At 37.2% G+C, this 13,560-nt stretch overlaps 2 protein-coding genes across 8 annotated transcripts in view; one reads left to right on the top strand and one right to left on the bottom strand.

Annotated features, from left to right (window-relative positions):
* LOC114876664 (probable G-protein coupled receptor 158) overlaps positions 1 to 5,192 on the bottom strand; it is an 81,511-nt gene extending 76,319 nt beyond the window's left edge. For all 3 annotated transcript variants that reach the window (XR_006830221.1, XR_006830222.1, XM_029188406.2), the window contains exons 1-2: positions 4,893 to 5,192; positions 1,488 to 1,543 (exon numbers count right to left, since the gene is read on the bottom strand). The gene's annotated coding sequence lies outside the window, so the exon portion shown is untranslated. The remainder of the gene's footprint in view (positions 1 to 1,487; positions 1,544 to 4,892) is intronic.
* Positions 5,193 to 5,333: 141 nt separating this feature from the next.
* On the top strand, positions 5,334 to 13,515 carry LOC114876663 (sterol regulatory element-binding protein cleavage-activating protein). 5 transcript variants are annotated; one of them, XM_029188402.2, is made up of 13 exons: positions 5,334 to 5,697; positions 6,523 to 6,705; positions 6,785 to 7,018; positions 7,087 to 7,264; positions 7,357 to 7,502; positions 7,575 to 8,667; positions 8,745 to 9,018; positions 9,087 to 10,147; positions 10,220 to 10,379; positions 10,448 to 10,628; positions 10,699 to 10,838; positions 10,906 to 11,117; positions 11,234 to 13,515. In XM_029188402.2, exons 2-13 carry the CDS (start codon positions 6,590 to 6,592, stop codon positions 11,411 to 11,413), a joined length of 3,975 nt encoding a protein of 1,324 aa, XP_029044235.1. In that variant the 5' UTR covers positions 5,334 to 5,697; positions 6,523 to 6,589; the 3' UTR covers positions 11,414 to 13,515. The 5 variants fall into 5 exon arrangements, with proteins under 5 accessions (XP_029044235.1, XP_029044234.1, XP_029044238.1 ...); XM_029188401.2 differs by having other exon boundaries at positions 5,334 to 5,823; XM_029188405.2 differs by lacking the exon at positions 5,334 to 5,697 and adding an exon at positions 5,845 to 6,007.
* Positions 13,516 to 13,560: the final 45 nt, after the last annotated feature.

The following is a 13,560-nucleotide window of genomic DNA, read 5'->3' as shown; positions in this document are numbered from 1 at the left end:
ATTGCCCCTCCTCCAGTGCCACTTTTTTCTGAAGAGTCATATTCTGATAAAGAAAATAAGTCGACCAGAAACGTGTTTTTATTACATTATACAGAAGGTCAACTGTGTTTATCTTGTCTGCATATCCACTTGCTAATTATTATATGCTACTGAATGAAAGTTATTAAAATAAACGAGGACGCCCTGTAGGCATAAAACTTAACATCCTAATTAATGTGGAGCTATTTGATAAATGTGTCTCTGCAGACGACTTTGCTTTTAAAATTCCATAACTCTATTAATACTCCCAACAGGTGTTCAAAATGGCTACCGTTGCTATGCACTGGAACGTAGGGTACACCAGCGAGTTACTTCCTAAATAGAAGTAAATGAATAGATCATCTCGTATACACGGTTGCAGTATTTTTTACAAAAATTAGATTTAAAGTCCGCAGAATAACGAACACGAGTTTTCTCTGTCGTAAGTCATATTTCTAATGCTGAATTTTAATTAAGCCCCGGTCAGAACGGTCGAACCGCTGTGCTAGTTAATTATTATTTATGCAATCCTTTGTTACACGCTTTCGACGACTAGAAACAAACAAATTGTGCTACATGGCATCAACAGCTATTTCAATAATTATCCCATTTAATTAAATCTTTAAATCTCATTTCACTTTGAGTATCACTGTCATTAGTAACTTGCCTAAACATAGATTTCACAAATTTCACAATTATTTAGGACATAAAATTACGAAATTATTTCTTCCCTTTAAATTCTAAGGTTAAACTCTGAAGCCTCAAAGACTGAGGCTTCGTACATCGCTATACTTCTAATGTCTGTTTGCCTTTGAGAGCTTTGCACCGTATGCCAACGAAATTGGCACAAAGTCATAATTATATTTCGCACACTGTCGCGTGCTGGTTAAATAAAGTATCAATGGCAAATAGGAAAACAAACTTGTTGATGCATTTTTGGGAGGCACAACAGATGATATACCTATAAACGTACCCTGAGTATCGTCGGCGAAGCAGTAAAAGATGTTACTTATTTTATATTTTGATAAATTAATATTCCATATTCCTCCGTCGTCTATGCAGTTTCCGAGAAGAGGATAAATAAGAGAATATCCCGAAGTTTGACAATGCTGTACCTCGTATTTACAGCGTGTAAATATTCGCCTTCCTCGGAAATGTCAACATTATTGATCGAGGACGAGGTCAGCCTCTGGAGGATTATGAAAACTTTGCTGTGTGCACCGGGTTACTGATATTCGATACCTTCCCATTGATCATCAAATTTCACGAAAGATAAGAAACGAAACCCGATGGGAATAAAAGTGCCGATTTGCGTACATGACTTCGGATAATCAATTCCATTCAACGCCATTATAAATATTCATGCACAATCGAAGTGCGTCAAACCGGTGTGAACTTCACAGATTCCTGGTATTGAAATCTGAATGATCTAAGGCTAAATGAATCAAAAAACACATGTGTTTACTCACCTTATCTGCCTGGGGTGAATAGTTTTTCTTGAAAGTCTGGCCATCTTGTTTGCTTTCTGAAAGAAAATGGCCATTCAGATTAACGGTGCCATATTTTTAGGGAGAATATAGGTTAACTATGAAAGGGAATAAATTTGTTGAATCTTAAAATATTGAAATTCATCCAAAGAGTTTCTTAATGATTGTAAAATTAATATTTCTAAAAGAAAGTAGAATTTTCAGCTAGAATATAAAAAATTAGTTTAAAGTGGACATATTCCAAATTGATCATTAATATTACAGGAAATTTTATTAATAGAATCAGTTTGAAAAAGTTATGTGATTAAAATCGACGATAAAATTTTGATTGAAATGTTATTCAGGTATGCAAACACTGGAACTTGTTGCAACTTCTAACATATTAGACATGTATTAAGTTCAAGTTTGCATATGACATTAGCATTTTCACCTATAAAATGAAAGCATAAAATTAGTCCAAGCAATAAATTTTATCTAGAGAAGTTCAATGTCTATCTGTCAGCTAACGGATCTAAGTAAATTTTTATTCTACAAATAGAAATAACTAAGCTGTCATATTCTACAAATATGTTTTTTGTTATACCATCATATCTTTCGTTTCATAATAAATGACATAATTATAGTGATGATAAATGTTGATGCTTCATTTGTCTCGATACCTAGTGAACCTAGTACGTTCCATCTAAGAGCCACACTTTGTTTCAGAAATGCGATCATTCAGTGTCCACAATATGAGAGATGGCCGTTCGGGCCATGAAGTACACGCGTGACACATAAAAATGATATCTGACATAAGGAGTGTCAGATAACCTTCACACTTAGTTCCTTCGATTAACGTGATTCCCACAAAATCCCTCGCAATCTCAAATTTTTCCATTACCATAAAAAAGAAGAAATTGTTGAATTAAGGCATCTTACATAGTTATCATAAATCGCCTTATCACGTGTACAATTTTGGAATAGTTATCGATAGCACCAATAAAGGGGTTTTGGAGTTGATCAAAAAAATATTTGAAGAAACTTGAAAGTTTTAGTAGAACTTGGAACAACCTCCAATGGTTTTATTTGAAAGTTGGAAGGATCTCTCGAGGACCAAAGCTTTTGAAGTCCTTAATAAAAAAAATACTGAAGAATATTGAAGAATCTCTGAAAGTCTTGTTCAGAAATTAAAAGGATCCCCCAAGGAACCCTTCCAGCCATAAGGTACAAACTTCCCCCCCAGAAATTCCTGGACACCCAAAGAACCTGAAGAGACATTGCAAACGTCGAAGAAAACATTTATTCGTCGTCTGTTGCATTTCCGTTCTACAAGACGCTGAGTGGGTGTGTTTGCAAAAATAACCAAATGACCAGGTGGACGTCTAAAACCGAAAGGTCGTGAGCCATCCAAGAGCCTCACCTCTGAGTCTGTCTACTGTTTGGCACTGAATCGATTCAATCACGGTAATTTCACGCAAGGCCACGATTCCGGACAGAAAACAGCATGTTCTTCGAAATAACAAGCGTAACTTATGCTTGCTTGCTGATAGAAACAAAAATTTTCGTTCCAAGTATTAATCTGCTTAGCTTGTTTATCGTAAGGCATCCAATTCGAACAAAGCCAATGTTTTATTATCTAGACTCATAAATATAATTATATCGATCCAAAGAAGGAAAAAAAGTCCCGTTGTGTACTTTTTGTAAACGACGATAAATTATTGACGTCAATTATTACGTTCAAAACCCAAGACGCACCTTATGCGTCCTATGATATCTCATAGCTTGACGCACCACGTGCGTCCTGCGCAATATGTGGCACCGACGCGATTAAAAGACGAATAAAAATCAGTCCAAATGAATGGTACATATCTCGGTTTTTACAATCGTTATTAGACGCACATGACAGTGATCCGCCATTAATCGTTTCTCTTCAAGGTTTCAACAAGATCACGATTACATAACTATATATAGAGCAGAGGCAAGATGTTGTTGACGTCTTTCATGCTACTCGTCTGCTGGATCGAAGACGAATGAGACATCTTTGTGAATGTAATACAGTTTGCATGACTGTCGCAGGATTTTACGAGAATCTGCGGTAAGGGTCGATTTGCTTTGTCCTGGATTGAGTGTCAACCCGAAGGATCGAGTGTTGAAATCGCGACTAAAAGGCGATTCAAATACCAGTCCGTTGATCTGTTCCTTTTTTATTTTATTTTCTAGTTAGATGTAATTTACATCATACTGACGTAATTTGTCAGGGAACTAATTAAGAATTTATAGGAATTTTTAGTCAACACAGGTGAAACTTAGTTTTGAACCCTATGGTACCTATGGAACTCTATTGTACCTAATGGAACCCTATGGTACCTATGGAACTCTATTGTACCTAATGGAACACTATGGTACCTATAAAACCCTATGGAATCCTATGGAACCCTATGGTACCCTAACCTACTTAGGATACCCAGGGTAAATAGTAAAATTATGTTAGAATTAAACAATTCTAAACATTTAACACTTGTACTAAAGCTAAGAAATATGGCCTATTCTAGATAAAAATTCTAGTTGTACCGATAATTAAATCACCTCTAAAATTTGGCACACTCAATCAGTACTTGTAAAATTCACTGATTGAGTTAAGCTTTACGACCCATGCGCGCGATAGGTAATATTTCTCAAACGTAGTCTCGCAGGTAACTTGATTTTCATTAGCCCGCAGATTAGCAATTCAAATGTCCCGCGCGTTGCGCAACGCATCATGGCTGCGCGTAGAAAAGGCGCGTAACCCACGTGCAATTTCTCGGTGACAAAAAAAAGAAAAAAATCACTCTTATCGTAAGGCTGTCGAAGTCGCTCTATTTCTCATTGTCAACAAAAATTACCACGATTTATAAGCTTCTTATTGTCTCTGTAAACCGACACGCGTCACTTTTAGCACCGTTGTTCAACATTGGATGAATAAATAAACGATCGAATGAATAAATGAAATGCAAATACAAATGCAAATATCCTTTTTAAATCTTTCACATGTTGAGTTTAGTTTCGTCAAGATTTTTCCTTTTTTCTTTCTATTTCGAAAGTCTTCGAGAAATTTCAACATAAATCGCGTAAAAAATGGCGCCATATTTCGGGAATACATATACATATACAATTGTCGATCCTTTTTTGTAAAGTAATGTAATGACTGATGACGTCTACCGTTTATTTTATCCATCGCTTCATTTACATTTATTGACATTAGATTGCCATAATAAGCGCGTTATATCATCGTAAAACGTTCACGATACAAAATCAAAAAAATATGATTGCATCTATGACGAGTTGACATTGACCTCGCATACGTATGCAATCATTTTCAAAATAAAAAGAAATTATCGAAAATATACAACGTACTATAATGAAATATACCTTTAAATTGTTCCACAAGAAGAATTTCGTCAAATTGAAGTCACTTTTTCACACAATTTTCACCATTTTAACAGGAGCCGAGGACAGTTTAACTGCCAATTTCACGGAACACTACCGCCACCTGCGTTTCTTTTCCGAAACACAATTTAAATATGAAAAATTCAATATCATATTTCCATTTCCTAATATTCCCCTTTTATTTATTTTTCACAATTAAAATTTAACACGTTTATTCAGTACATTTCCTGATTACAAAAGATAACAAGGAAAAAGGAATCACTTTCCTCGATGACTATTGACATTTAGTACGCGAATTTCCATATATCGTATGTCAATAAGTACTAATTCAGTCACGATAAAAGATAAGCAGAATACAAACGCGTTTAGCAGAGCCAGTTGACTCGGAATGATTTTCATTCGTTCGTAAACTATCGTCACGTCTGAACACGCAAGAAATCAACGTGTCGAACGCGACCGGTTTCATTCTTAAGATTTATCAAATTTTTCAGCACGTGCGTGGCTAAAGGCAGGAGGGGCACTGGTTGCACGACATTCGTGCACCAACGATTGGTTGCATGTCGGGGGCACGGCTGTACCGTTTATAAATAAATTAGCACTCTTTAGCGTGCAGCGTCGTGCGAGTTAAATTGAAACCGGCCAGTGCACTCGGGGAATTTGCGCCGGCGGTTTCGGTCAATCGTGTGCGTGTGTTGTTGGAAGTCGCTACTCGACCACCGTCTACACCGCTCGAAACTCGCCTCTGTCGTCCGCTTCTTCGACGATTGACGCGCGTTCGGGGACACGTGTGAGTGATACGTGTATTTTACGTCGTGCATGTGAAATCAATTCCAGTATTATCTACGCATAAATGTGCGCTACCGAGGAACGAACATAACCTCGAAATCCCACAGATTCGTATCTGTTTCTCGAGGTACCACTGCGTTTCTTATGTGCCTAACGTTCTCCGTACCGTTTCAAACGTCGATAACCGAACAGGGGTATTATCCCTCAACGTACCATTCCAGTGTGTTTTTTTATTACGCACAAATCGTTTTTCTACGTAAAAAAACCTTCCATGGTACCTACTAGAAGAATTTCATGACGATGTCCAATAGGTAGTGGTTGTGCTAACAAAAAGGATCATCGATCACTTGTTGCTGCAGTCCACGGTTCCATGAAAATAGTACCGAGCCGAGAAATAATATAATTAGTGTCGTACGCATACATAAAGTGATACGCAATGTCTACAATGCAATCCACGTTATGATGCGTCGACGTGTACCCCCCCCGAGGAATTCGACCGTCGTGTATCATCGTTCCTTTTATCTGCTTCGTTATTGCGTCACTAATTTGCACGAAAGAATATGCGTTTGTTCGTCGTAACCTTGCGCGCTTCGCATCATTGACCCTTTCACGTTCTAGCGCAAATATGAACTGAACGATGAGTTAGTGTTCCAAGAAAAAACACGTGGACGATAGTTTTTGTTTTCTGTTGCCTCTTGTCACGTTTCAATGTATTTACAAAGTATTATGAGTCGCGTTTCGCTAATTGAGTTTACATTTTTTTTTTTTTTTTAAATATATTACAATGAGTGTTGTACCTTATGCAACTTTTTTTTTATTTTCATAGGTCAAATGCTAGCAATATGTATATTTATATATTATGAGACATGCTGGTGAGACAGCCTTAAGGTGAAATGTTCCGTAGTTTACCAGATAGGGTGGCGGGGCTTTATTATGCCCACGGCCTGTTCTGCTCTTCTCATCCTGTTGCAGTTATTTCATTGGCAATATCGATAGTAATGCTATGTTGGTTGGTAACATTTTCCTTTAATTATGTATTCCCTTGTAACATAGCAAACGTTAAGACACGGTAATGTTTTTTTCTTCAGTTATCCTTTGGTCAATTTACCTATGCCTGGCAACGCGCCAAGGGCTGTAATCAATCATACTATTGTACCTGAAAACAGCACAGAGAATCATGTGTTCTATGTGCAACAAGTGGTATTAAGGGTCGGAGTTATTCCATGGACAGAGGAATTAACATTAATGGATGCTTTCCGGGGTCCACTTTATGAAATTTTTAATCTTTTAGAGATTATACAGAATTATCAGCATCCAGAAACGTAAGTTACATGTTTGTCACAATTTTTGTGTTGATAGCCTTGTTATTAACTCTCTTCTTGCTTTACAGATTAAAAACGCTCGGTCAAGTATGTTTACACGTCGAAGCTGTTAAAAGAAATGGCAAAAAGTCGGATGTTTTGCCAGAGTATAATTGTTTGGTTCTTTCCCCTGCGAACCTGTGGCAACGAAGTATTGAGTTATATGCACAAGATACAAATCTTATAAACACAATCTATTCATATCAGGTAGGAACATTGATAAACTGCATTGGATTCAATTTGTAATATGATATTTTGAGTAGAATGGCCTGCTACAATTATGTATTTGTATATTATAGAATCTACAAAAGGGTAAAATTAGTTTAGCTGAAATAATGTTCGGAATGAATCTTAAAGAAACTGGAACAAAACGATATCCCAGTCGTCTTCGACAAAGGATTTTACAATATGCAGTAACTATTTATTTAAAGGATTATGATCCCGAGTAAGTATAGAAATAAAACGCCTGTTAGTTGAAATTTTCTAATAGCATCATTTAACTTAACTTAATTTTCAGATTTATAAGAGGATTGAAACACAGATTAAAAACTTATTACCACCTTCATCAAGTAGGTGACAATGATACTTACGATCGCGTAGATGAAACGTTACACATCTTATATCCTGGTGAATTCAATTACAGTGATTTTTTCCCACTAATGATGACATTCTTTGCGTTATTTTTCTACGTCTATTTCTCTGTGCGAAAGATAGAATTAATAAAGTCGAAAATCGGCATAGCATTTAGCGCGACTGTAACGGTGATCAGTTCACTCTCAATGACCGTCGGTGTATGCTTTTTTTTTGGCTTAACGTTAAGTCTAAGTGGAAAAGAAGTGTTCCCATATTTGGTGATTATCGTAGGGTTGGAAAATGTTTTGATATTGACCAAAAGTGTAGTTAGTACGCCGACACATTTGGACGTGAAGATACGCGTTGCTCAAGCTTTATCCAAAGAAGGTTGGTCCATTACCAAAAACCTACTCACTGAAGTAACGATATTGACGATCGGATTGTTCACCTTTGTGCCAGCCATACAAGAGTTCTGTATATTCGCCATCGTTGGATTAGTCAATGATTTCTTCCTTCAGATGGTGTTCTTTTCAACGATCCTCGCTATCGATATTAAACGTACCGAATTATCCAGCGAGACGTCGAAATTTCATTTGCCAAATATTCCAACTACCCGCAAACAACAATTTACAACTACCATAACGAACAGAAAGCCAAACATATTTCGATCAAAATCCCATCCAAGGTTGAACGGTTTGGCTAGCGGTCCCACGAATGTCATAGCACCGAACACACAGAACACCCATACGCTTGGAAAAATCCCGAAACGTCTCCGTTTAGTACATTTCTGGGCAAGAACTCGAATATTTCAACGTGCCTTCATGGTATGGATGGTCGTTTGGATCAGTATGATCATTTATAATTCCGGCATCGTCGAGCATGTCATACATTTAAGCGAGACATTGAAACCGGAATCTGATATCGATGGTTACACTGTAGACAGATCCCATGCTTTAAATAATTACGTTGAATTAAATACAATGAAACCGTTATCAATCCCTTCGGCTGCTGTTGCTCCCGATCACTTAAATAAACAGGTAATTTAATATAAATACAGTTTGAAAATACTTAGTAAAATAACTTTGAAAATATCTTTAATTTTGTTGTGCCTTAGAATGATCTAACGAACAACATTACTGAAGAATTAAATAAATTGAGACCGGTAGATTTTCCACCTTGGAATCGTTTGTCGCTTTACCACTGGTCCTCGATTCTCTCTATGTACAACATCTCTGCCGCTGGCGGTCGCATAACTATATTACCAGCAGTGAAAATATCCCATGCTGTGAGCCCACAATTGGCCAAACAAATCAGCAATCCAAACGATGTCCAGCATTTTCAATGGCAGAGCCTTGCGACTGCTGCTCTTGATCCATTAGACTTCTCGGGTATGAAATTTGAATTATAAATCAATTACAGATTCATGTATTGTGCGTCTAATTAAAAATCATTCTAGATATGGAATTACCAACCAGATCCGAAGGTCGAGGTTTCAACGCTGACGCCCCCTTCATTCCATCCAGCCCAATGGAAATATTCTTAGCCGCGGTACTTTGCCTGATCAGTGTCATTGTTGTCGCTTACACGATGGTCGTTCTTTATCGTTGCATCTGTTCGAGAAACTATGCCGAATGGAGAGCCAGCTGGTACCAACCAGAGAAGGCGCACGATTCAGCTACGCAGCTAGTACTGGAGGCACTGCCGTTGGTTCTGGAAGGCCACACTCAGGAAGTGGAGTGCATTGCCACGGATAGCAACACCATTGCTAGTACGTGTTTAGCAGGTCACATCAGGGTATGGGACGCGACGTCGGGTGAACAGTTAGTTCACATAGATAGAAAGCAATTTTTCAGTAGCCCTAAGAAAAATCTGAACCACGTCACGTCGGACATGGACGAGTTAATGTCGGATTACGAGAGTGGTTCACCACCTTCCAGAGGGGAAATGGAGGGAAATAATTCATTTGGTCTCTACTCGTCAGCCTCGACTGTTCCCTACAGAAAGTCGTCACCTGGATTGTACAATATCCACAGGGCACAGAACACGAATAGAAATCACTCGATGGGTAACACGTTTGATTACGATTATCAGATCAACGAATTCGGGGTGGAAAGAAGGAAGAACGTTCGTAGGAGCTTGGACAGTTACTATGATCTTCCTGATCTAAAATCAACGATAAACGTGAAATTTTCCACCATGAAACGCTCCTCGTTGCAGCAGAATTACGAACAGGGATTTGATTTCGGTGATCACTATAAACAGCTTTTCGAGGAACATAATAGATCGATTGACGAATTACAGAAGTCGGAGAGCTTTGAACAGTTGTACATTCCTAATGGAAAAGTGAATTCATCCGGTTTGGTGGACAGTATATCTTCCTTGAGTACCGACCGTACCGTGCAGATCATGCACTCGGTGTCTCCCATTTGGTGCATGGATTATCAGGAGAACCTGATAGTAGTGGGATGCGCTAATGGGAGTTTAGAATTTTGGGAAGGTACCACGGGCAGATTTAAGGTAACTGATCAATATAAACTGACGCTCAGAAAAATTGAAATCATTAAATTAAATATTTGTTATGTTTATCAGTGTTTATTTGACGATGGTTCAGGGCTCGGAATATCCGCCGTTAAGTTTGTCGGAAGTAGAGTGGTGGCGGCCAAGTTGAACGGTTCCATTGACTTCCTGCAGCTTGAAAGTTACAGCGAAGGTCAACAAATTGATTGGGGCTTCACCTCGTATAGAAGAAGTAAGGTCATTCATTAAGGTCTTTATCATTCCTCGGTTCCTCTTTACACGACGTGTTACTTATTTCAGCCCACGTTAGAACCGGAAGCGCTGGGTCGCCTATGGACATAAACAACATCATGCAATCGGAGGATCTCCGTTGTATGAAAATCGGTTCGCATAAAGCACACCAGCAAGCAATAACCGTGCTCGACAGCGTAGGTGGTCGAGTTTTAACTGGTAGTCAAGATCATACTCTTAAAGTATATAGGTATATATTATTTAACTGTACTTAGTAACTGGTGTACATTCAGTAGCTTCATTTCATTGTTCAATTTCAGGCTAGAAGACCAGTTGCCATTGTACACTCTTCATGGTCACTGTGGGCCCATATCTTGTCTCTTCATTGACAGGATGAGTCCTATGACATCCGGTAGCGGATCTCAAGATGGCTTGTTATGCGTCTGGGATCTTCAAACTGGTACTTCCAATTCTACCTTCTGATAACTTCGCTTGTACTTAAATAATTTATCATTATTTTTGTGTAGGGACATGTATGTACAGTATACAAGCTCACGACGGTGCTGTGGCAGCTATTACTTGTTCCGTGTCGTATGTGATAAGCATCGGAACCGATGAAAGATTGTGTGTATGGGAACGATTTCAGGGACATTTGTTACATGCTCTTCCAGCACACAGATCAGCGTATAGTCTACAATTAGTCATGTTGACGCATCATCTACTCATAACCAGTAATCAGGTATGCCAATGTTTATTCTCGTTTAGAGGTTATGTTATAATTACTTTGAACAGTCGATGGCCATCGTTGGTATACTATTTTTAGGATTCGAATATTTATGAATTGTAACGTTTCAGGGATCGCTAATAGTTTGGGACGTCAGGACGGGTGAGCCTGTACGAGAAGTAAGATTGGGCCACAAGGATAGTTGTATTTTCGTAAAACAAATGTTAGTTTTAAGGGATAGCGTAGTGTGCGATTTCGGGCGACAATTACGCATAGTCAGATTCCCGTTGGTATCTGATAAATTAGATTAATATCTGTATATGCACGTTGCTGTTTCATCTTGTTTCTTCTTTCTTATTTAATTTCTAACATTTGAGCAAAGAAATCCTACGCTCTTGGGGAGATACCGAAATTTTTTACATAATGTACATTTTACATTTTAAAACATCGTCTTGCACACTTTAGGTGTGCGAATTTTTTACATTTCGACTACAGCATAGTCGCGCCTTAATATTTATAGTCTATCATGACGATAAAAGGAAGAAAAAAAAAATGGTAAAGTACGCTTGTCCTTCTCAGCGAAGTTCGCATAGAAAATTTTTAATCGATGAAGAGAAAAATTATTCGCGTGAATTTAAATATTGAGAGTATGAAAGCACTATGAGGAATGTAAAACTGAAGACAATGATACACGTGATACGATAAATCCATATTTTTTAGATAATCGAATAACGTTTGGTATCCGTTCATTGTCTAGAAATAAAAAAAAAAAAAAACGAATGGCTGTGCTATTTTTCGAGGCATACATTTTATTTTTGCGGCGCGATTTAGCAGCATTTTCATGATATCGTTGTTTATATTCTATTTAAGAGGTTTCTGAGGTTAGGACGAGAAACTCTGCATTTGTTAAACCGGTGCTGTTTAACACAGAAGTGCTGGAATTTCACCTCTGTGTTGTAAAATCGAGAAATTTATTTACCAAAAAAATATATATATAGAATGTATCGGTTTACCAAAAATCAATTTAGGATCAGAAATTTTATTATATCCCATTGAAGTGTTTAAATTGAACAAATTTTAAGATTGAAGTATGAGTGTATTAGTAAGATTTCATTTGTTCTATGTGTAATTCTGTTACGTGCATCACGGTCTAACAGAGTGCCTTTAATTCTATCTTTATTTAGTTGGACTAAATAAAGAAAATGTAGGAATGGACTACATTGAAGAAATAGATCTCAGTCTTCTAGTACGTAGCCCTTCTATGTAGATTGAGGAAAGAAAAGGCTTTTGAACTTACAATTAATTACATTCATACGCTAAATGAAAATTCATCGTAAAATGTTCATTAATGGAGTAATATAACTTTACCAGCCAAGAGTTCTTCTTGCGAGGGTTGAACTCTTTGGATGGAAACGTTGCGTTCAAGGATTCAGTGTTTAACATCCCGTGTATTAAAAAACGTTTAGTCTCGTTTAGCTTTAGTGGTCTATTTTTGTAAGGAGAATCGTTGTACTCAAACGAACTAAAGTGGGTCCTATTTTATACGTATATACATTATTGTAGATGATGGGTGAAAGCGTACCCTTTCACTCTCTGATACATTTATAGTTCAAAGAAGAATAACGTACAGGGTGTGCATGTCGAGCCAATGTTATATTCTTCTTTCGAATGAGCTGCAAATGTTGATTGATCATCAAGTCCATGTGTGAAACTATAGAGGATCGTTATTGAACAGAGTGTTCAACGTTACACAAAGGATTCCTAACAATTAACTAAACTTGCGTTTGAATGAGAATTTCACTACTTTCAATTGTAAATATGAAATGTGTCTTTGGTTTACTGGAGTGTGTATTTCTATGCTTCCAATCATGTGATACCTAACTTCCAGTGATGTATTTAGGGTTTTGAAAAACATAAGAAATAATGAAACAAAGAGTTCAAACGTATAGAAATTTTTATACAAATGATTTTAGTTAATTGTTAGAGGATTCTAGCTTCGATAGAAATTTGGCATGTGTGTTATGAAATGAATGTTAAAAAATAGTGATCTATACGCCTTTAGACTGAACTATATGACGATTTATATTGACAAGTTTCTTTTATTTTCTGATACCATGTTTGGAGACAACTAGTGCTCGGTCATTCATCTATTAATAATAGAGGTATATATTTTTCTTAACCAAAGTTGTAAATGTTATCAGGTCATGACACACTCGGTAACTAGTAGAAATTAATTAAAAAGACAAAAGGAAAATGGAGGGAAAAAAAAGATGTACTTCTAACAGCACAGTTGGCTGGCTAACGATCATTTAGAAGTCCGCGTGATTTTTATATTTATTTAATTAATTTAACACGTGCAAATGTGTCGTACACCAAGATATATCATTCTTAATAAATTCTCAGATTTATTAGATCTTTATTTGTTTCCATACTTGCTATCATGTCCTCATCCAAAGAG

The sequence above is a fragment of the Osmia bicornis genome, chromosome 16 (assembly GCF_907164935.1).
Source record: "Osmia bicornis bicornis chromosome 16, iOsmBic2.1, whole genome shotgun sequence".
NCBI classification, from domain to species: domain Eukaryota; kingdom Metazoa; phylum Arthropoda; class Insecta; order Hymenoptera; family Megachilidae; genus Osmia; species Osmia bicornis.
The sequence above is the reverse complement of the archived record's forward strand: the minus strand, read 5'-3'. Positions and strand labels throughout refer to the sequence as shown.

Coding starts and splice junctions, on each gene's coding strand:
- LOC114876663 (XM_029188402.2), top strand. CDS start 6,590: ATGTTCCGTAGTTTACCAGATAGGGTGGCGGGGCTTTATTATGCCCAC. Junction 10,839..10,905: donor CGTCTGGGATCTTCAAACTG/GTACTTCCAATT, acceptor ATTTTTGTGTAG/GGACATGTATGTACAGTATA. Junction 11,118..11,233: donor TACTCATAACCAGTAATCAG/GTATGCCAATGT, acceptor GTAACGTTTCAG/GGATCGCTAATAGTTTGGGA.